This window comes from Saccostrea cucullata, unplaced genomic scaffold (genome assembly GCF_032062105.1).
Source record: "Saccostrea cucullata isolate Sc308-1 unplaced genomic scaffold, CSIRO_AGI_Scuc_v1 ctg191, whole genome shotgun sequence".
In the NCBI taxonomy this organism is placed as follows: Eukaryota; Metazoa; Mollusca; class Bivalvia; order Ostreida; family Ostreidae; genus Saccostrea; species Saccostrea cuccullata.
The window spans coordinates 596,266-620,542 of record NW_026935443.1 but is presented as its reverse complement, the minus strand read 5'-3'; the positions used below and the strand labels follow the sequence as shown (position 1 = coordinate 620,542).

The 24,277-nt window shown below is 33.8% G+C and overlaps 1 protein-coding gene across 1 annotated transcript; it reads right to left on the bottom strand.

The window, feature by feature from the left end:
- Positions 1 to 744: 744 nt before the first annotated feature.
- LOC134242879 (brain-specific angiogenesis inhibitor 1-associated protein 2-like) lies at positions 745 to 24,277 on the bottom strand. Its single transcript, XM_062725080.1, has 16 exons — positions 24,086 to 24,277; positions 23,720 to 23,795; positions 22,923 to 23,015; positions 13,036 to 13,097; positions 12,343 to 12,414; positions 11,138 to 11,269; positions 10,656 to 10,721; positions 10,089 to 10,175; positions 9,548 to 9,646; positions 8,785 to 8,938; positions 8,288 to 8,477; positions 4,940 to 5,008; positions 4,573 to 4,738; positions 4,066 to 4,209; positions 2,866 to 3,380; positions 745 to 1,857 (listed from the first exon to the last, which is right to left on the bottom strand). Exons 1-16 carry the CDS (start codon positions 24,131 to 24,133, stop codon positions 1,779 to 1,781), a joined length of 2,052 nt encoding a protein of 683 aa, XP_062581064.1. The 5' UTR covers positions 24,134 to 24,277; the 3' UTR covers positions 745 to 1,778.

Sequence of the window (24,277 nt, the reverse complement as noted above, 5' to 3'; positions counted from 1 at the left end):
GGCATTTGAAGCTATAAATAGAAAACGGAAATCCCTGAAAATAATATGCATGGTAGTTATTGGTGACCAGTCTCTGACATTAGCACAATGACTTTTACAGTATATTTCATAATTACTTTGCAATGGCATCTAAAACTCTGCCCAAATTTCATTTTTTGGATTTTTCTGAAATATGTCTATTTTTAGATACATGTTACTAAAAATAGCCTTGAGATCCCACTCCAATTTTTTCATGAGGGGACACTACTAATTCCGAAGTTTGACGACACGCATATGATTTGAAAAATTTCCGTAGACAATTTTTTTTATTTAACCTTAAATTTCTCAAAAAATGGCAAATTTTCCATTTTTTACATTTTGAGAAACTGTGCTATTTCGCCGAACCGTTTTCTTAGAGTGGGGTCAATTCTGGAATAACTGGTTATATGCCCTGTATTCTTTAACAGTTGATGTTTTCTTATTATACAAAGATTTATATTTGAGTTCACTACATAAAGATAAAAATGCATTCATATTTCCTCAATTTTCATGCTTTTGTTTGGTCAAAAATGGCCGAAAATGGCCAAATTCAATGGATCCGTCTCCATGGCAACCGGGTGCACGTGGGAAACTTCTAACACCATATTTGCTGGTTTTGTACCAAGGTGCACCTGTGGTGCAAATTTCATCAAAATCGGAGACATGTCGTTTCCAAGATTTTTTGGTGCTTACAGAGAATGCATGTTAATATATGTTGATAACAACTTATAATATAGAATTTCAGCTTGTCTGTGCAAGTTTACTTTTTGCATATATTTATATATACATATATGTATTAAAAACAGATATACATATGAAGAGGCTGCAACAAGCTATGGGTAACAAACTGCAGGTTAAATAAATCCATAATTTACATATATAAAAATAGAAAACTAAATTGGAAGAATTGGTCAAAAAAAAAAAATTAATAGCTTTCATAAATTTTAGATAATGGGGTTATGTCAGCACAATCTCTTTTTCTTGAAGTGAGAATGAAAAGTATAGATTGCATGTTTTCTTCATTTGAATACATTAATTACATAATACATATAGTTATAACTTTAAATATTTATGATGAAGTGTTTACATATCTGTATAGGTTGAACAACTGGTAACTGTGAACAAGAACCAGCAAAATTTTGAATTCCTACTAATGCACCATTTCTTTATCCCTGAGTCATTCTCCAGGAGCCAGAAATGTATCTGAACACTTTGTTCTATAAAGACATTTACAAGTATTTATATCTAACTCTTCTGGATATACATTTATATATTTACAACTCTCATTCAAATCGTAAAACCACCATGTAAAAAAAAAAGTCATTACCTTCAAGATAACGAAAGTTAATATGAAAAAAAAATGAAATTTGAGGGGACTTCAATGGGTAAAATAGCACTTCAAATTTGGTACCTCTGAAATCTATAAAATTTGAAATATTAATTATCAGAACTGGTGATGTACTCCATTGTGTGTATTTAAGGGTGTGGCATCTAGAACTAAAGAAACGATTTTCAAGAAATGTGAGGACCTGAAAACAGGAAATATTGTGACCAAAATGCTAATGTACAAACTTTATTTTACAGTGTAGATAAATATTGGAAGCATTAACAAAAATTAATCTCAATATGATAAAATACAAAGAATGAAATATTGATAAACAGAAGAAAATCATATACAGTCAAGAGATTGTTTTGTTCAGTTTAAATATGAAGAATTTGTTCTGCAAGTTGATGTTTCTATCCCATGTGGCATCTGCGTACTAAAATCGGGGTTTGGATCTGTCGTTTGTCATAGTTCTCCTTAAACTAACATTGGCAAATTTAGGATTTCTTTGGAAACTGTCAAAAAGACAATAAAATAATGTTATCATATTACACATTTAGCATACAATTACAACACAATTTATAGCATATAACATCTTGTGTATCAATTCTATAAATTACATGTACATACTTGAAAACAAAACGTTTAATCTACTGTAAATCACTTTTTATTAGCGAGAACTTTATTTTCGCGTAATTACGCGAGACAGTGTGCTCGCGAAAATTTAATTCTCGCATATTTTAGTATTACTAATAAGATTATAGAGAGCAATAACCTCAATTAGTGAAAACTTTGTCTCACTTATCAAGTGTCAATGACTATCTCACGAAAATAAGGTGTCATGAAAATTAAGTGATCTACAGTATCTAAAGGTATATCAAATAAATACTAATAAAATCAAATACAAAGACTATAAACTGACATACAAATGCTTATATTTTCTATTTGATATATTGTATTTAGCAGCTACTCTCTATATTAAATTATTTTGATTTGGTATAATGTACGTGTTACTTTGTTTTTTGATATAATCTCATGTCTTCTGTAAATTGGATCAAAACACCTCATGCAATTAATATATAGGTATAATTTTATGTGATATTGACAATTAGTAGATGATTTTTTTTCGGGGAAATGATAATGATTCCAAAGCCTTGGACATTTTTTCAGTTAGTATCAACATGCAGTTTAGAAACAAAGTAAGTGTTTACATGTTATTTTAACATGCCATGCTCACCCAGAAATGAACTGAACAATGAATTTATATTTGTATTAATAAATTAAAGAACTCCTACACAGAATTAAAAATCTCTACAAGTCTCTTGGGTGGGAATTTTTTTAGACTGTTTTTCATTTTTTACATCTTCAACAGGGTTTGTATTATTACATGTATTGGGTTATGTTTGCACTTTCAGTGTTTTAATAAAAAGGTAATCTTGTTATAAAAATGCACGTACAGACATTTTTATTATGACACAATTGGTCAAGATTTCCGTGACTCTAAATGTAAATATGTGAATTACTCTGAGTCCTCTTCATCTGTCCCAGAATTCATTGCAGTTCTGCGTTGCTGTCCGCCAATGGGAGGGGGCCCAGGCGGGGCGGGAGGAGGGGGTGGGGGAATGCTGTGTTGCTGACGAGACATGTGACTATACCCTGGCATGCTTCCCTGGGTGTTCTGGTATAAATTGTGATACGTATCAGACTGTGCAGCTGAAGCAAGAGAGTTTGTGATTGGTGCAGAAGAGGAAGGAGGGAGTGGTGCTGGTGGAATGGTGTAAGATGATTGGTTGGTTTTCTGGTTTTGAGATGAAGGGTTTCTTCTGGCAGGAGATTCCGACATGTGGGATGAATTTAAACTTGGTGAGGCTGAGGAAAGGGAAGAGGAGGGGGTCCCATTGCCTGGGGAGGGGTGTTCAGAGGCAAGAGGGGGTGGGGGTGGGGGCAGAGGGGGAGATGGGGGATTATTGCCCCTGGCCTCTGGTCTAGAATAATTGATGCCCTGCTGATGAATGGTTGATGCTTTCTCTCCAGGTTGCTGTTCACAAAGAGGTAAAATTTAAAAGAAAATATATACACTGATATTAAAAATAAAATATCTTTCACCAATTATCTTTAAAGCTTTGATAAGATTATTTCCTGTTAATATTCACCAGGTTCTTTTAGTATTTAAAAGGTAGGAACTCTTATAATCAAACACTATTTAATAGAAGAACAACATTTAACAAAGAAAAGGGTTAACATTTTTTACTGGATTGAAAGTCTGTTAATGTCATGAATTATGTGCTATTACAACTCAGTGTTCATTTATTTACAGATCAAATCTGATAGAATTTGCTACAACTCCCTCAAAATACCGAAATATTCATAAATATAAATAGCAGAAGTTTATTCCCCCACTATTTTTAAGATCGTTTTTTTTTTTTGTTTATTGCCAGTAGAAGCCTCAAACAGAAGGCATGTGCATAGAACATTAGTTGTTTCATGTCAGTTTTAAACTTTATTAAAATGCCCGCATCTTTAAGTTCAGTATCAGTACATAAGGTACTTTGATTTTTTTTTGTACTTAGGGTTGCGAGATCTTGCATATTAGCAATATCTTATCCCAAAACAAATCCAGTTAGTAAAAAACATTTTTTACGGCATGCAAACCCTACAAACACACCAGTCAAACAATTGTTATAAGGTATAGGTCTATAACAACATTCCAGCAGGCAATATACCTGATGGTCTGAGGGCAAAAAGTGGTAAATGTGGTCCATATCAGAGCTCATATATGCCCCCTGCCCTGTGAATTGACGTGGTAAAGAATAAGAGCCCATAAGACCAGGATGTTGTCCTGTCCACCCGGGTTGGTGGATTTGTGACTGAAAAGTTATGGATTGGTGAATACATGTGGTAGTCTACATGTTAAATAAAAATATTGATCAAGCAGAAAGCAGTGCCTGATTTAACATGAATGAACTAAAGCTAGAGATTCTATGTGTACCAGGAAACTACACAAATGAAAATTATAAAGCACAGCAGCATATAAGTGTAATATTTATAGACAAATTTCATGCAGTAATATTTACACTTAAAATATTTCAATTAAATTTGCCATTTATCTTGTAAATGTAAAAATTGAAGTCTGAATTATTTGCTATTTGAACTTTGGCTAAGTTTTTGTTTTTAAAATCAGAACTTGTATATAAAGGGTAAAGTATCATTCACTTCGTTGTCTCCCTTACCCTCATGGGTAGAGGACTGTGACTTCCTGGTAATCTGGTTCCCGACCCTTCATACAGGGACTTGGGTCTCTGGGCACTTCCTGGCATGCTGTGCTCCATAAAATACCCATCAGCATCGCCAGCATCATCCAACAAATCTCCCATACTCTTCACTCTACCATTCATCCTGGAATCATTAGAGGAAGATATACTTTGTGAAATATTGATTTTTGATCCATAACTAAAAAAAAATTTCATGTCCTCAAACATTCATTTAATTTAAAGCATGATTTCCTCTGTTTGATTCTCATTCATTACAAGGTTGAAGATTTATCTCCCTTTATTCCTAAAAACTTTCTTTGAGGAGACCTGTACAGTGGGATCTTACATGGAATGTCCATTACGCATTGGGGGCATATGGAAAGGCTCTGTGAAGGACAGGGGGAACCAACCATATCTGAAATAGAATCATTTTTACTGAAAATCTTTGAAATTCTATAATATAATGTAAACTTAAACATGAGGCCCATGGGCCACATCGCTCACCTGAGCACTGTGGCTAGGAAAAAGCAGAATTGGTTTATACTTGAAAAGCTTAAATCCAAAAGTAGTCCAAAGACCAATCATGGCTTTGCTATTCATGAGAAGAAGATTTTTAAAGAATTTTCCTATATATTTCTATGTAAAACTTTGGTCGGCCATTTTGGCCCCACCCTACCCCCGGGGGTCATGATTTGAACAAACTTGAATCTACACTACCTGAGGATGCTTCCATATAAATATGATCAATTATGGCTTTGTCATTCTTGAGAAGAAGATTTCTAAAGAATTTTCCTATATATTTCTATGTAAAACTTTGGTCGGCCATTTTGGCCCCGCCCTACCCCTGGGGGTCATGATTTAAACAAACTTGAATCTACACTACCTGAGGATGCTTCCATATAAATATGATCAATTATGGCTATGCTATTCTTGAGAAGAAGATTTTTAAAGAATTTTCCTATACATTTCTAATTTTCTATGTAAAACTTTGGTCGGCCATTTTGGTCCTGCCCTACCCCTGGGGGTCATGATTTGAACAAACTTGATTCTACACTACCTGAGGATGCTTCCATATAAATATGATCAATTATGGCTATATCCCAAGTGAAAAAAATCCTCAAACAAATCACTTTAAGAAATCACTAATGAATCAGTGATTTGAAGATGATTTGTAAGTGATGCAAATTCCCATGCAAATGAGCTAACAAATCACTCCTAACAAATTGTAACCAAATCACTCTGAAATCACAATGAAATCACTTTAAATAAATTTTGTGTAGAAATCACTTCTGTTGAACAAATCGCAACCAAATCACTCCGAATAAATTGCAAACAAATCATTTCAAACAAATTGCAAACAAAATCACTTCAGTTTAACAAATCACTTTCAAATCACTCCAGGTGGATACACACGTGTGTGCATGATGCTCATGTAACCATCTCTCAAATATTTGAAACACATGCATATTTGTTGTATATTAACAAAAAACTTTTGGCAAGACTGTTTTAAAATATAAACTTTTACTTAAGGATGTGTCCTCATTAAGATGGCATCATGTAATTTAGATATACACACATGTACTTGACTCCAAATTCAGAATACGATATAGGCATTAATTGTTGACTTTTAGAAGTTGGTAAATGTTTTCTTATCTGAAATAAATATTTTTCTATAGCCACTTTGAAAAAGCCAGTGAGTTATAACTTTGCTGAAGCTAATGTAGCTTTACATAGATTTTGTTTTAAACATGAATTGTCACCGACTTTGTTGTTGGTAGAAGAACAATAAATTGCATGTAAACCATATGGGATATTAACTAAATCTAAAGAGGAAATGATAGCATAATACAGTTATACATACCTTAAAAATGTATTTTGCATAGTTATGGAAAAAACATCAGTTTCAACAAAAGAAGAGAGGTGTGAATCTAGAACAGCACAATCTAGCTCCTATCATTTCAATTCAAATCTGATGAATGAAAATTGGCGGTAGAGTTTCTAATACTGACCAATCAGCAAGCCAGGCGGAAGTTATGAAGTAAATCATTCTCAAATCACTCTGAAGAAGGACCATGAGTTCAACAAATCATTTACAAATCATCCAGAAGAAAGACTAAGTTAACAAATCATCTTCAAATCACTTCGAAGAAAGACTAAGTTTAAGAAATCATTTTCAAATCACCTTGAAGAACGGATAAGTTCAACAAATCATGAAGAAATCACTGTAGCAATTTCCTAAGTTTAACAAATCACTCTGAAATTGTCTGAAGTGGGAAAGAAATCACAAGCAAATCACCCTTTCATAACAAATTGTAAGCAAATCATAGTCATCATTTTGGTAGAAAATGATTTGTGCATGATTTGTTAAATGAATTGCTTACAAATCACTGAAACAAATCACTTTAAAGTGATTTTAGAGCAATTTGTTGGCAATTTGTAAGTGATTTGTTTGAAATTTTTTTCACTTGGGATATGCTATTCTTGAGAAGAAGATTTTTCTATGTAAAAATTTGGTCGGCCATTTTGGCCCCGCCCTACCCCTGGGGGTTATGATTTGAACAAACTTGAATCTACACTACCTGAGGATGCTTCGATATAAATATGATCAATTATGGCTTTGCTATTCTTGAGAAGAAGATTTCTAAAGAATTTTCCTATATATTTCTATGTAAAACTTTGGTCGGCCATTTTGGCCCCGCCCTACCCCCGGGGGTCATGATTTGAACAAACTTGAATCTACACTACCTGAGCATGCTCCCATATAAATATGATGAATTATGGCTTTGTAATTCTTTAGAAGAAGATTTTTAAAGAATTTTCCTATATATTTCTATGTAAAACTTTGGTCGGCCATTTTGGCCCGCCCTACCCCCGGGGGTCATGATTTGAACAAACTTGAATCTACACTACCTGAGGATGCTCCCATATAAATATGATGAATTATGGCTTTGTCATTCTTGAGAAGAAGATTTTTAAAGAATTTTCCTATATATTTCTATGTAAAACTTTGGTCGGCCATTTTGGCCCCGCCCTACCCCCGGGGGTCATGATTTGAACAAACTTGAATCTACACTACCTGAGCATGCTCCCATATAAATATGATGAATTACGGCTTTGTCATTCTTTAGAAGAAGATTTTTAAAGAATTTTCCTATATATTTCTATGTAAAACTTTGGTCGGCCATTTTGGCCCCGCCCTACCCCCGGGGGTCATGATTTGAACAAACTTGAATCTAGACTACCTGAGGATGTTTCCCCATAAGTTTCATCTTTCCTGGCACAGTGGTTCTTGAGAAGAAGATTTTTAAAATATGCCACCAAATTTTCATTTATTCCCAATTATCTCCCCTTGAATGAGGGCGTGGCCCTTCATTTGAACAAACTTGAATCCCCTTCACCCAAGAATACTTTGTAGCAAGTTTGGTTGAAATTGGCCCAGCGGTTCTTGAGAAGAAGTCGAAAATGTGAAAAGTTTACAGACAGACAGACAGACAGACGGACAGACAGACGGACAGACGGACGCCGGACAAAATGTGATCAGAAAAGCTCACTTGAGCCTTCGGCTCAGGTGAGCTAAAAAACAAGATTATAACATAAACATATGTCAACAATATATAATAAAATAAAACAACATCAATAGATGCATCAAATATACTGTTTTTCATCATTTCAACACTACTGCTATAATTCGTACTTTCCAGCATTTGTGTTGAGACCATACTGCCAGCCATCAGAGGACTTCTCCCCCAGTATGTTGATGATGTCCCCCTCCATGAAGGACATTTTAGTGTCCCCGTCCCCGTCATGTGAGTACACTGCCCTTACCTGGAGCCCAGAGATAGGGGGAGGTGGGGGAACCACCCGACCGTGGGGCAACGTCCTCGCTGTTGATGGAAAATGACAATTTTGAATTGATTTTATCTATGTGGTCATTGAATATTTTCCTTTAATTAAAACCACATCCCTCAATTTTTTTATTGGTTTATTTAAAACCTCTTGCCAGATGCTTTTACTCATGTTGACATTCTAGACAGTTATTAGTACTTGGCTACTTTTATAAGTGGATAACTTCTTCATAAATTAACACTGCAACTTTGTCAACAATATGACTTTAGTACAAACTACAAAGGCATCTGGTAATTTCAAGTTGTAACACTGATACTATAAATAAACTAAGCCCAGTTTTCTCACTGTAAGTGTCTGAGGCTGTATCTGTCTGTACAGGAATCGGGCGTCTGTAGACATCATGAACACTCTGTGACCGTTTGTAGGGACTGCCCAATGATCTTGTCTCAATGTCATTTCTGTACACCCCTCCATTCATTTCACTCATGTGGTCATGATCCTGAAACACGTTTACCATAAATAATCTTCCATATTTATCATTGCAAACACTTTTTCCATGCTATTATTAAAATCCATCTTTCATGCAGAATTGTATTGTGTTTGGTAGAAAAATCCATGCCCTCAGATCCTGCTATACATATTATGCCTTATGAAAAGCACAATGATTGAAAGAGCATCATAGATTCAAAACTGAAATGCCTCATGTCATAATTTTAAGTCAAAGCCTATAAGTATTTTTTTTTTCTTTTCAGAAGACAATTGCTTTAGCAATTCATTTGACTTTTGTCAATCTGCTCTTATTCTTCTTTTGAGTGTTTTCTTTTTTTTTTTAATTTTCATGTTGTGTATGTTGATTTTCAGGATTCATTTCAAATATTTCAAAGAATGTTTAGTAAAATTCTGAACCTGAACAAAAAATATATTTCAAATCAAGATAAATATTACCCGGTATCATGCAATTGTTCAGTCACGGGCCTGACTTATTACAACACAAATATGCCATCTACCTAAAACTAGTTTGTCATAAACAGAGATCAGATTATCTGGATGACACTGGATCAGATGACAATAATTTTTACTGGTTACAGCGTAATATTGATATTCTTACTGGCATCATCAACAGTCGGTTCGCTTCCTGTGGCAGAATGTGGGGTTTGACGGAGAGCTGCTTCCATTTGATGAGGCCTCTCATATACGACTCTGCAGACTGGAATTAAGACAGTAATGAGGATTTATTGTTAGGCTATATAGATGCAATTTGATAAAAGAATGGTAGTTCATGTGTATATTTTCCAAAAAAAAGTTTTAAGGGGGATAACTCTTCTCTTATAATCTGTATTTGATTTGAATATATGCTTCTTGAAGGAGATTCTTCAAAACCCTATAATTTATACATTAATCCTTAATCATTTTTTTTTTGTTGTTTATATATGTAATTTCTAAAAATAATAATAATAATACACCTGCAATATATAACACATATTAGCATAACCATATAAAGTAACCTTGAAAACAAAAGCCGCTCATTGAACAAGTTCTAAAACAACACAGATTATTAGTGGTAGAGAGTGACCATCTTTATGAGCTCTATTTATGCAGTCTTTCATCAGAAATTGACGACAGGTAAACAGAAGAATCCAATAACTCACCTGTTTGTGGTGATTGGCGTACAGTGTTGCCATGGTATTCAGTCGATCCAATAAAAAACAATGACATTTTCTCTCTTCAAGTAGAGCCTACAAAGTATTACCCGGTAATGCAGATTTTTTTTAAAACAACTCAAAATGATACTGATAACAAGGTTTTCAAAGTTTTTCCATATGATCACTATTAAATTTACTTTGAATAGCTACCCAAACCTATATTAATTTTTCTAATTTCTCGGGGTTTTTAAGGGATAGAATTTTATTCAATAGAGGACAGACTCTTTTATTTTTTACATTTCTATCACTGAATATCTGTATTTTATAAGTTGACAAGTAGCAAAAATTGAGTTCACAGAAAGGGAAATTGTCAAATCTTTGACAATTGGAAAATAAAAGAAACCAAAAAAAATTGAACACCTCAATATCTAAGAAAGATTTTCAGATCTCATTATCAAAAGTAGGGTCCTTCATAAAATGTACAAAGCCTCTGAGGTCTGACTTGAGGAATTTATAGACTTCCAAACAAATAAACTTCTACTTGATCATGTCCAGAACTGTCACCCATCTTACCAGTTTAAGTCCACTCAGTCTAAATTCATCTAACTTCTCTTGACATCTCTCTAACGTTTTAATGTGCTGAAAAGATTTACAAATTCAATTGTCAGTGTTGAAAAGGTATTTTTGAGGAGAATATATTGTAAGCATGGACACTGTCAGATTTAATTAAAAAGTATATCTTAAACTACAAGAATGAATTTTCTTTTACATAATTAAGATACAATATAACATTAAACACCATTATATTCAAGAAATGAAAATTTGCAAATTTATCAATTTTGTTGTTCAAGTTGATTTGGCTATGATAAAGTTAGAGGATATTTAGATTTCAGTACATTTATTCTGGAAAATTTCTGTGCACAAATTATTTCAAAATTCAACAATCTCAGAAATGTGGAGTTGCAAATAAAATGATGTATGTATATTTTTGTTCCTCATAATAATAAATCAAATAACGTTTTAATTAATTGATAAATTATCATGTTGTCTTCTACCTGTGCTTCTTTTTGCTCCTCAAACATTGGTTTATTTCGACTCTTTTTGCGGAACTTTTTGAGTGATTCCGTCGCCTTGCTGTACGGAGCAAACACAACCTTGTGACCCGTGGCATATTTTTTGTACTGTGACTGAAAAAGATGTATATTACTGTTTTAAACAGGACTTGATTGATCTTTCACATTGTAGATATCACACAAAAACTGGCTTCGCTTTTATTTATTATGGATATGTTATGTTATAAATGTCTGTAATGCTTCTATGGCAAAGTAATGTATCGACTTCATTAATAAACCAGGTCATTTTCATTATTTCATAGGCTGTAATGACTTTTTTTTTTTTGGAAAAAATGCTATAAATCAATTATATCTCAAAATAATTTATCTGCATAATCTAATTTAAAGGCAATGTCCAAAATAACCCTTTAGGTCCAAGCAACACTTGTAAAATCAGAAAGACCATTTGTGAGAATTGTTTCTTTAGCTGGTTTGTTCAGAAAACCTAATCTTTACCAGTACATCATTTTACATTGTTCCTGTTCTTTCATGCTGCAGCAATTCTAGTAAAACAAGGTGTCAGATAAATGTAAGCTAATAAATTTTATATTTTTAAGAAATCATAACTTGAAAAAAAAAAAGCGTTTTGCTGACCACCAAGTAAAACTTGACAATATCGATGCTAAAATTGTTTGCACATTTGCAGTATGTGAAAGTAAAAGGTGTTTAATGTTGTATTTCATTGACTTCAAGATGAGTGAAAGGCGATCAAATTTTCAGACAAGTATAATTTAACACTTGTATTCATGAATTGAGAGAGTCAAGAGGTGCTTTGCATTGTTTGTATAGGGATAAACCTGATTTGGTACAAATGTAAGACCCAAAGAGTAAATATTCCCGACTCCCACCCAACTGAACTATTCCTAAATGTTCACCCTCTACCCCCTACACATATCCCAGTGATTCATTACCCTGCAATCAATAGGGTACTTTATCTACGGTTGTATATTTTGACTGTGTTTAGTAACAACCAAATATTTTGCTAGACAAGCCCATCCGATGTGTGTAATTATCCTCTAGTTTGCGATTTGCTACCTATATGGTTTATTCGTCATCAGGTTATTACATAATTGGGGAACTCTAAATCAAATGTATGCAGCGCTAGGTGTAACTATATTGTATCCATTGGAAATTGATGAAATATTTACCGATGATCTTTTGAATTCATTTTCCAGTTTCTGTTCTAATGGCAAGATGAGTTCTGTGAACAAGGCTTTGGACTGCAAAAGAAAATAATAAATAAAGGTGTGCAGTATATCATTTTACATTCAATGGCATACATATAATGCCCTTTATTTCTTTCAATTTAAATCTGGTATGACGCCAGTGGGTATGTAACCTTTTCAACTTTGATTGAAATCAAAAGTGCAGAAGACTAAATCTATACTTTATTCAAAATCTCCCAAAATATTATACAGTGAAACCTTTTTATCTTCGACTTGATAGGACTGGTAAAAAGCTTTGAGATATCCAATATTAGAGATATATTCAATGCTGAAATGTTTTTTCTAAGAACAAGTGATTGAGACTTCCATATCATTTTGATATCCATGGTACTGAAGATCACAATGTTTGACAAACAGAACTTCAACTGAACCTTGATTTTGTTATGTAGACTATATGATAAAACCTTTTTCTTGGTCATATACTACATATAATAATTTATTCCAAGAGAGAAAAACCTCTGAATTTTAATTGTCAGCAATGAATTAACTACTTTTAGGGTCATGCACATAAAAAGAAATCTGAAATCATGCTCCCTCTGGGTTACAGTACATGTATATAGGTACATAAGCTTAGTTTACAGTAGGTTTGACTTTATACCTGGTCAATGAACTTACATTTTCTTCAATCCTGGCTTGTACTTCCTTTTGAACCTCTGCTATTTCATATATTGCTTCTCCTGCAACAAAAAACAGACTTTGTATACAAGTACAGTAAAACACACTTATAGTGAACATGCATATAATGAATAAACACTTACAGCGAAATGATTTTCATGAAATATATTGTAAACTTAACAGATTATCTGTAACAAATTACACTAACAATGGAGCACTATCGTCCATCCCTGGCACTTTGTTTATAAATAAGTTTGCTTTATTTTACTTTGAAAAATCTAACTAGAAGGTTTTATTGCAAAAAGCTGCTTTCAGAAGGCTGGTAAAGTAACATATCTAATCAACTTCTCTAAAAAAAATAATTTCCTGATATTTTCACAATTGAAATGCTAAAATCTTAGGAAATCATGTTAATACCGGTAGTTGGTGAAGAGGTCTTTTAGATGTATCCACCTTAAATATCGTATTGATTCTAGATTTCTTTAATACAGGAACACCCAAAAGAGGCTTAGTAATGTTTGCATTGATCCACTCAGTATATAGTTTATTCATTACTACATGACAAGCTGAAGAACATGCAATACATATCATGATTTTTTTTCAATGGAAATCAAAGAAGGCACAATCAATAAATAATCACTTGGTGGGTTAATCTTCCCTTCTCTCATTTTTTTATTTGATGTGTATACACATAGTACCAGGCTCTGTATATAGCAAGAAATAAAAAAGATTTACACCTTTAAATCCGCCCCCTGGGCCCCCATCTTTGCCCTAGTTTATGGATGTCTTTTAAAATAACTTAGTGCATTATATTAGTATAATAAGGGCATTGCAAAGTGGAGCTTCCCCTTTAAGAGAGCCATATCTATAAATCAAGGCAGCATTCAACATGATTCCAATGCAAATTATGTCATTTCGCACATTGAAGGACAAATACCCCCCCCTACACACACACAAGTGTGTTACTCATACCCCCCCCCCCCTCCCCCCAAGCTCTGTTGCAAAGTGATAAAAATTCATTTATCTACTTCACTTCTCTGCTTTATGTTAATATTTTTTCACCTTTTTTACAATATTTTAGAGAAAGTTGACATATGTTCCGGTCCCTGTTAATCTAGAAAATGCCTCTGACTAGCTTTCGACCAGTAAAAAACACTTTAGGTACCGGTAATTAAATTTTGTTAAAAACATTTAATTGGCCAAATATTCAGATATTACCTAGCTGAAATGAAATAAAGCTATCAGGTATTGTCACTTGTAATCACTTTCTAACAGTTTAATTATCTTTTGTTTACCATCTGTCTCCTAACAATGGAGCCCAAATGAGAATCTTATCAGAAAGCAAACAGAAGTAACCTGAACTGTTTTGTAGCCCGGTTCACCTGACATTTTTTATCTCTTTCATTTTTAAGCGGCTATGATCATATCAACTCTGGAACTTTTTTGTTTTGTTTTTAAATTTTAAGTGCTTGAGGGCTGTCATTTTTAACAAATTTTCAGAATTCTCAATGGTAACAGTAGATAATTTATGGGAAGAGAGTTACTTCCCTTATTCAAACTACTATAGGGCAGCAAAGCCTAGGGGACAAAATACATATATTAACCTTTTCTAATCACCCAATGCAAACATTAATATGCATTGTCAACTGATATATTATGCAATATATGCAATACGGGAACAAAGTCAATCAAATCAACAGCTGAACTGAACAAGTACATCATCCCTCTAACCAACTTCAGTTTTCCCTTGCTGCAAGCTCTCAAATATTTTTCCTGATCCAAGTTTTACTTATGAAGATATACAACAAAAATTATGCTTTGAATGTCATTTAGAAAAAAAAAAACCTCCTTCCCTTTTTTTACATAAGATAGAAGAATTACACGCTTAGTTTGGACTTTCAGTAAGGCGTGGCATTCTCGACGTTACCTAATTAGCTTTGAACTGAAATTTACACAGCTTCCCTTCACTGTTGAAATATACATATGATAGAAATGTGGCCGAATGTCAACTGCTGTAGTAAATAGCCAATTAAAAGTACTCTCACGGCACAGAGGTGGGGCATAAGTCGTCTGATCGTTGTCAACAACAATTTTAAGTTCCTATGTTATTAATTTTGTAAGCAATGAGAATCTACTAGTATTCTCCATTACGTAGCACCGAGAAAGTCCAAAGATAGGGTAAAATACTCCTAAGAGGACAATTCCTCTTCTTTTTTCCTTGTTGCTTTTTCTGTCCATTCTTACATCCATCGGTAAAATGATTTTTATCTAGTTTATTCCTTGTTTCATATTTCTGTTTATCAACTTTTTAAGACAATAATCTACATTCACAAAGTGCTTTTATCAGATTTACACACAAAAAAGCAAGACATTGCCAAATGGCCTTCAAAGGGATATTTCACTACACTACAGTAAAACTCCTTTTATACGAACATGGATATATTACAAATTCTCAGATAAAGCGAAGTTATCTTAGATCCCCAGCTAGATGAATTTAATGAATACCTTATATGGATATAACAAATTACGGATAAAGCAAACTCATTTCACAGGTCCCTGTGACTTTGTTATAACCGAGTTTTACTGTATTTCAATAAGCTTTTTAAATTGAATACATATAAGGAATATCCAGCTGTGTAAATGATTTATCAATCATATGAAAATCAAAATTGGATGAATATGACAGTTACCCTATCCCAGGGGTTCATGATTTTAATAATTTAGAGTCCATGCTACCCTAGGATAACCACATAAGTTTCAACTTTTCTGGCACAGAGGTTCTTGAGATTTTTTTAATGACCACACCCTATTTTGTCTTTTCTTGATTATTTCCCCTAGGAAGGAGGCTTGGCCCTTCATTTTTATAATTCAAACTCTGCTGCATTGAAGTATGCTTTGTACCAATTTTGGTTAAAATTGGCAAAGTAATTCTTGAGAAGTTGAAAATGTGAAAAGTTAACGTCGCAGCTGCATCAATGGAAGATCGGACAGACAACAGACAGCAGGCTATTCCATTGATCAAAGAAGCTCACTAATAAGCTTTCAGCTTAGCTGAACTAACAAAAAACACTGGGAGTCAATACATTAATTAATCTCCTACTAGATATAAATATATATGAATGTGATTTGTATAGGGTGTTTATTTTTATCCGTATGTGGCCGTGCCCTAGCTACTATTCTGATGAACAGTTAGAAATAAAAATGTCACACAGAGTTATTGGGTGTGATATAAACATGTTATATGATCATAGTATTAATACTAAATCTTACTGGATAGTGTCAATAAACTCTGGTGACTGACATCAATTCATAATGAACTGATTGCTACATTGTCAGTCACGATTCCAGCAAATTGGTTTCTTTCAAAATTCACCATCAATACTATATTTGATTCTTCTAAATCACTAGTATGGGAGAATTGCAGTTGACCGATTCCATTTCTGGACGATTACATTTTAATTTTTCAGATTTATGATTTTGATTGTAATTTTATCATTGTTCAGAACTGGGGGGGGGGGGGCATATTGCTTTGCTGCTGTCTGTTGGTCAGTTGGTCTGTCAGTGTCATTTCCGTTCATTTTCTTCACAGCGGTTGCACAAACTGGAATGAAATTTAGTATGCAGATTTATCATAAGAATATCTATATCAACATTTGTTTTGGGTATGATTGAGCCATTTTTGACAGAGTTATGCCCCTTGGGCTTAAAAAAATTCCAATTATTTGGGGGAGGAGGGGCATAAGTGTTTTACAAACATTTCTTGTTTTTGTAATTTTCATATAACTTAGTATTTTCAATGTAAAAAAGTTAAACAGAGATAGGTAATTTGAAGTTCACCAGTATTTCTGCAATGTTTAATTAGAGTTTGATGATGGTTGACTTAGAACAATGATGTCATCCATTTAGCCCCATCACTAGATTCCCATGTCCCCATGTGTCACTGTCTAAAGATAAATAAATGTGTTACCTCGTACCAGACCGACTATTTGTTTTTTACTGACTGCCATACCTACAGCAACCAGTAAATGCTGTTTTACTACCCTACACCTACAGGCATTGTGCAGTTTCTAAGTGTATGAATTATTTCTGACTTGATATTTACTCGATACTGTACTTTAACAACCCAGAAGATTTTTCGAGTTCTTTATGCTGCTATAATCTGAAGATAAACCCTATTTGAGCATTTCTTTTCTAGCCTGATTGTGAAGAGTTTTAAAAGAAGATTTGTGACAGGGAATGGAAAAAAACTTTTTATATTATCGTGTCCCATTGATAAAATGAGATGCATCCTCTTTAAACATTTGAAACTCAATGTTAGGGTCAAGGTGGTGTCTGGATGTCTTGAAAACAGAAGAATTTTTATATCAATTATTTATTGTTGAAGTGAAGATCTCAGCCTGCATAATTATAACAAAATTCAATTGCTCCATAGACAGAATAACTTTGATAAACACTAAAATTAATGAACTTTCAAGTACAGTCAAACCCCATTCCCATACATTTTAACCCACTGTGATGAAAACGAGGGAAAGTGGAAGCACTTTACTTTGCACAAGACTTCCATTTTGAAACATGTAAGTATGCTCTAATGAACACTGAAATATTTTTCATTAACAGCACCTCCAATGAAGTATACAAATTAACACAGCATTTACATGCAAAGAATTTTTTTTCATATGTGCTGGACATGGCGCTAAAAAGCAGAAAATTCCATGTAAAGCGGTACAGCTAGTCAACATGCATGTCATTCCTTACACTTAAGAAGAAAGAATTTAAGAAAGGTTGAAAAAACATAAGGTAAAGGTGCTTTGGAATTCCACCTCACTTCAATATATCCACAGTATTTGAGAATCAAATTTTGAAAAATCAAAGTTTGACTGTAATTCAAAGAGAACTAGGCAAGCTTTGGTGAAACAAACATTTTTCATTTTTTACATGATTTTTTTATCATATATCCTGGAGATATTTGTCCAGAAATACATTTTATAAAAATTTGAAAGTCCGACTGCCTGACCAACATCAATTAACGTCAATATGAATCAGATAGTCCATGCATAATGTCACCTAACTTCACCCCTGGTAATACATGTAAGAAAGGTGACTTAAGGCCGGTATACACGATGAGATTTGTAGTATAATACAAGTATTATAATACTTTTGTATTATAATACTATCTTGTACACACGCTAATACATATCTTATAAGATTGTAAATAAACTATTATTCCCACGTGTTTTCTCTTGCCATATTTTTCTCTCTCTGTCAAAATAATAAAAATGATAATAATAAGCTCAGCTTCTAACATCTTTTTTGTGGTAGCTACAGCTTGATATATTCCACAAGTCCTCTTCCCCTTCCCATAAAACCACGAGTTTTTCGATATCTTTACTCGAAAAGTCGGACTGATGATTATTTACCATGTGTTTTATTTAGAAATCATATAAATAGGATGACCCCCAATGTGAGTACATTTGATTGGTTGAAAGTGAAAGGTGAGTTAAGACTTGTATTAGGAAATAGAGCATTGCTCTATTCTTAATACAGTTTTATAAGATTCGAAAAATCTTATGATACACTGTATTAAGAGTGTATACACAGTAAGATTTTGTATTATAATACAAATCTTATACTACAAATCTTACTGTGTATACCGGCCTTTAATTACCTGGTTTTTGCTTATTTGACACAGTCCAAATCATCTTACGTAGGCACTGCCCCGTCTGACAAACTGACAACTTCATTAGCATACAACACCTATCTGACACACAGGTCTAGACCCTAAATTACAGTCCTGGTCTGGGCTGTACTGACTCAACATTCATACTTATTCCCATAAATGATTTTGATTCACATTCTCTAATGCTTACAGAATTCATGTACCAAACACTGTAGTGAACCTTCTACCTATCTTGCTGATTTACCTCCCTTAGAAATGTGTTGATTTTATGAACCAATATTTATATATTTGTATAGCACCTACACTATTTTACCATCTTAGGGATCTTTGTATTGACTTTAAGCTTAGTTCCTAATTCTTTATTCAATCTAGGAAATGAAACCTCCCTTCCCTTCTCTTACCCCCCTCTCTCTATCTCTTTCCTCCCTCTCTCTATCTCTTTCTCTTCCCCCTCTCTCTTTCCCCTTCCTCTCTCTCTCTCCCTCTCTCTCTCTCCTCTCTCTCTTTCCTTTTTTTAATCTCCTCTCCCTCTCCTCTCTCTCCCTCTTCTCTCTCTCTCTCCCTCTTCTCTCCTCTCCCTCTTCTTTTTCTCTCTCTCTCCCAACATCTTCTCTCTCTCCTCTCCCTCTTCTTTTTCTCTCTCTCTCCCTCTTCTCTCTCTCTCTCCTCTCCCTATTCTCTCTCTCTCCTTTCCCTCTCCTCTCCCTTGCAGAGGATGGACTAGGGACTGAATGAATCACTGATTTAAATTTCCTTTTCATCTGAATATTAATATAATATATTCTTCCTTGTTTATTTCATGTGTTTCTTTTTTCAATGACTAATTTCTGTATGATATTAAAAATCAAAGATCAAATTACATAAGTTCCTCATTTAAAATTTTTTTGGTTACATATCCACAAGTCATTTTGGTTATCTTGCATAAATACAGCTGATAAAACACTTGAGATCAATCAGAAATATTTACTGTATAATCCTGGTATCAATTTCATCAATACCTCCTGTCACCTGGTGCATGTATTTATTGATAAACATCAAACACCAGGTGGATACAGCCACAATCCGGATGTAGATATTTCTCAAGGGGTGAAGGATGCAATAAATTTCATTCTGGTTTGTAAATTTCTGACCCATGTGATGTCCATTTTTGGGCAAAATCTTTTTATAACATGATTTTGGCCAACATCCTTTATCTCCAAGGCCATCGAAAAGGGGGGTGGGGGTGGTGATTGCACATAGAGACACTCAAAATTATCCCTTTGAAACAATATGAAATTTCATTATATACATGTGTAAAGCAATGTTGCTAGATTCTGATTACATGTATTTATATGCAGGGGTGCCAAGTTCAAATCCGAGATCAGCCATCCTTTGGTGACATAATGACCACCCCTGGACTTGTGGGTGAAAGTTCTGTCTGGGGCAAATAATAACTTGAATTGTGTATAAATAAAGGTTGGAGACAACTTATCAAAGAGGGATGAATGTAATGGTTTGGACCATTTGTGCCTGTGCAGCTCCATTAGTAGAGAACCTGACTAGTGATGCAGGGGGTCCAGGGTTCAATTCCTGGTCCAGCGATACATTTTCTCCCTTCATGTTTATTTATAACAGGCCTGGTGCGGTTTTGAAATTTATAAATGTTGTCTGTTTGAAGTTAAACTATTCTGTCTTCAGACACACTAAGTCAAATGTGCCATTTTTATCCCCTGGCAACGGAGTTGGAGGGGATATAGTAGCAAAATCATGTGTGTGTGTTTGTGTGTTATATCCTGTGTGAAACAGAAGTAACATAATTTGCACTGGGATTGATGTTGGATGGAGCCTTGATTTATAGATATGCTCTTTGTGATGGGATGCTCCTCTTTGTGGTTCCCTTGTTTAACATTTCACTTGGAAATGTACAGTTAACTTATCATTCAGCTTTTGACTAAAATAGGTCACATTCATCTTTATTTTTAAAAATCTGTAATTGTAGGTATAAAATTAGGCATTTTTTTTTTCAATCAAACAGTCTGCCAGAGTCTTATATATGATATACAATCCATTCAATTTTTGATAGTGCATTGTAAACATATTATTTTAACTCAACCATAAAAAAATAAAGAAATAAACCCTGCTAAAACCCTTCATGTATCAATCTGTTACTGACTTTCTGGTCCAACAGATCAGCCAGTGTACACCCTAACCCCATCAATTATAAAGATCAATGGCTAAAGCTTACAAGAGGACAAAGGGAGGAATCATTAAATGACAACTGTTCACAACAACAAAAGGGAGATGTCATTATCAATCATGTCCACCGAGGACACATATACATATACACCTATGTAATCCTCAGCTTTTCACATTTTTCATCTTTTTATCTTTTAAAGCATATCTTTTATTCTTTTGTTTGGGGTCAATAGATGCTTGAAGATGAACACTCAAACGTGATAAAATTTTACATTTTCCTTTTGACTATTTTCTACGAATACTTCATCTTTGTGCTTCAACGGAACACATTGATAACATTAATATTTAAAAAAATTCAATAAAATCCTTTTACACACATGGCAAACAATAGGGAAGTATGCATACAAAATGAATCATATGATCTTAAAAAAAAAAACAACCAAAAAACAAACAAACAACAACAACAACAAAATACTATATTCATGAAGTACGGTACATATGCTATGGTGTTATTAGCTTACAGGTTTGCATCAATTGTATGCATGAACATGAGGAAATTTAAAACTTTCCTGATATACTTCAAAACACAAGGTACAGGTTAAATGTAACAACTACAATGTAATACTTCATACAGTTTCCTTGTTCTTGTGATTTCATTCTTTTTTATAGTTTTTTGAGGGGGAAAATATATGAAAACAGTGAGTCAGAGTCAGCCCACGTACATCAATGTTTTAACCTAAAAGTAAAAGTCCATCATCAATAACATCAAACCTTTTATTCCCCTTACTTCCTCCCTTTTTCAAAATTTCCTCCAATTTCTATGATTATATATGCCCTCTTTACTGTTAAAATTTATAGATATCCCATTCTTTGAAATGCACTTTGTTCCACTATGTATAAATGCAATGTTGTAATTGCATCACAGAAAGTGTGAAATGAATACATGTGAAAGCTTACATTCTTTGAATGTACGAACTCTTGAGACTTTTTTCTTGGAATGAATTCAGCAGAAGCGACATCAATTTTAGTATTTAGTAAGCTGTGATACTTATTCTATTGAGGACATAATTAACTTTCTGTTATGTTACTGGCTACCATATTTGCATAAAATTACAATTTTTATGACTTCACATGTATAAATAATGTATAAATGTCATGAGTGTCCCTTAAGTTATAAAAAATAATGTTTATTTCTTTTGTGTTTCATACCTTAACAAAGAGGCCTTCTTAAAAAAATTAACTTTTTAAGATTAATCCTTGAATATACAACAAAATCCAAATTAGAATTCTTCAATAAATTTTGTTTGCAGTATTATCTTATGACTCGATCCCAAAGCATCTTTTAAGTTTTCCCTCCATAAATTAATCAGGGGGATGGGAAGGATCTTGTCTCCCTTTAAAAAAACAAAACATGGAAGAAAATTGTATAAATGCCACCTCCCTTTAAAAAACAGAGGGCAGGGAGGATCCTGTGAAAGTTGTCTCCCTTTAAAGAACAAAATGCGGGGAAGCTCTGCTATAGAAATGTTCCTCATCCGCAAAAACAAGTAAACACTTCTTAACAAAATCCAAAACAGTTGACAAATTTTCAAGACCACACAACCTAAATCTTCTGTATGTTTGAAAACATGGGGATTTTATGGCTTAAATTCATGATTAAAAAAACGATCCTCTCTGATTGTTTTTTTTAAATTTGTCATTCAGTTGTAAGACCTGGCTATTTTTCAGTCTTTAAAATCACAGGTGTATACAATCATATGATTAAGCCATTTACAACCGATTGTAAAGTTTGTTTGATGTATCACTAGACATTAAGTATCCTGAATTGTTGTAAGAGGCATCAGCTAACAGGGGGATTTATCACGAATCTACGTGCATCTAAACAGAGCCTGGGGGGATTTCCCATAGCCCCGACTGATTCATTGAAATTTGTCATGCATCAGGACGGAATTTGGAATAGCCATTCATAAAATGTCCTTTTTCCTTTTAACATTCAAAAAATCATTACTGATATATTTGAATAAATATGGCGTACCTATTTCTTCTGTGCCCCCTGAGCATGTCGTGCGGGCCGTTTGTCCTACCCTCAACAGTGCCTCTGTATAGGCCCGGGCCGCAACTGTCAGGCCTAGAAATGAACATGGACCATTCATATTATAGCATCATCTTATTGCAATATTTTTCTAAATAGCATTTATAGATTGATCCAAAGAACTAACAGTATTTTGTTTTAGCAACAGTATATAAAATATACAAAATAAATTATTTACAGATTGGTCAAGAGAAGTATATATTAGCAACATTTGACACATTTATCAAAACTAACAAGGTGATTCATTCTATGAAGTATACATATAAATATACCATGGTTTTATAGGGGGCATATCTTTATCTTAATCAAAGTCATTACTGTAGGAAATATTACCCCCTTGTCCTACGAGGTACCACAACCCCATCCATTACTGTGGTCATTCTCGGGCCCTAAATCATACAGTAACCACACCCAAAGTGACTGCACACAATACCTGTTTCATGTCTAAATGTTCCCCTAAGGTGACAAAAGTCTGGAATGTGTAATAATTTCTCTGACATAGTTTTGACATTGTGAGCCCCCTGTGAGAGAATTATTAACAGGCATGCATCACTTTGTAGTTAAATCTATTAATATATACTCCCTTTGAGAAAAAAAAAATCTAGCTGATGGAAAATTCATATTTTGTCTACATAGCTGTCCTGAGCGACGGATAAGTTAATGATAAGTTTTTGTTTCCCTATCTTTGTTTTGGGGACGGTGAAATTATTGTGTCAACATTTTATAAATGACACTCTTACCTTGCAAGGCCTTGTGGTACATTTTGCCGCATGCTACGATTTGTCGGACACCTGGGTTGAAATTCTCCGCAAGATTCTGCTCCAAATTCAACCAAAATATGTATTAAATCAATAGTAAAAATTTACTCTAGATTTTTGTATATTTCATACTTGCAACGTAAGAGAAAAATCAAGCTAATGCAGGTAGGGGGATAGAAATGTCTCAATATTTTATTGATCAAATGGACACGAGGATTGTTGGCTATTAAGCATGTTTAGCAAATGACCGGAAATTTATACCTGTCTTTGTACAAGTAAGGAAAATAATATTGATTTTCAGCATGCAGGTGTGGTTCAACGTTTTATAGTAATAAGATAAAATTTTACCTTGTAAACCGATTCTGTTATCTTATGATTTTCATCGGTGTTCTTCATATTTTCCAAATTAACTGATAATTCCAAAGCACTAATTTTTAAAAGTAAAACTTGCGAATTAAATCCCACATGCACACACACTCACGTTAAACCATCACTGCGATCTGTAGCGCTATCACAAACATTTGACAGCTGAAACCCAGG

Bases quoted from the DNA above. Each gene is read 5' to 3' on its own strand.
- LOC134242879 (XM_062725080.1), bottom strand. From the start codon at position 24,133: ATGAAGAACACCGATGAAAATCATAAGATAACAGAATCGGTTTACAAG. The intron at 9,647-10,088 runs GTGAGTTATTGG...TCTTAATTCCAG, and splicing joins ACGCCAATCACCACAAACAG to TCTGCAGAGTCGTATATGAG. The intron at 4,210-4,572 runs GTAAGGGAGACA...ATAACTTTTCAG, and splicing joins ACAGTCCTCTACCCATGAGG to TCACAAATCCACCAACCCGG.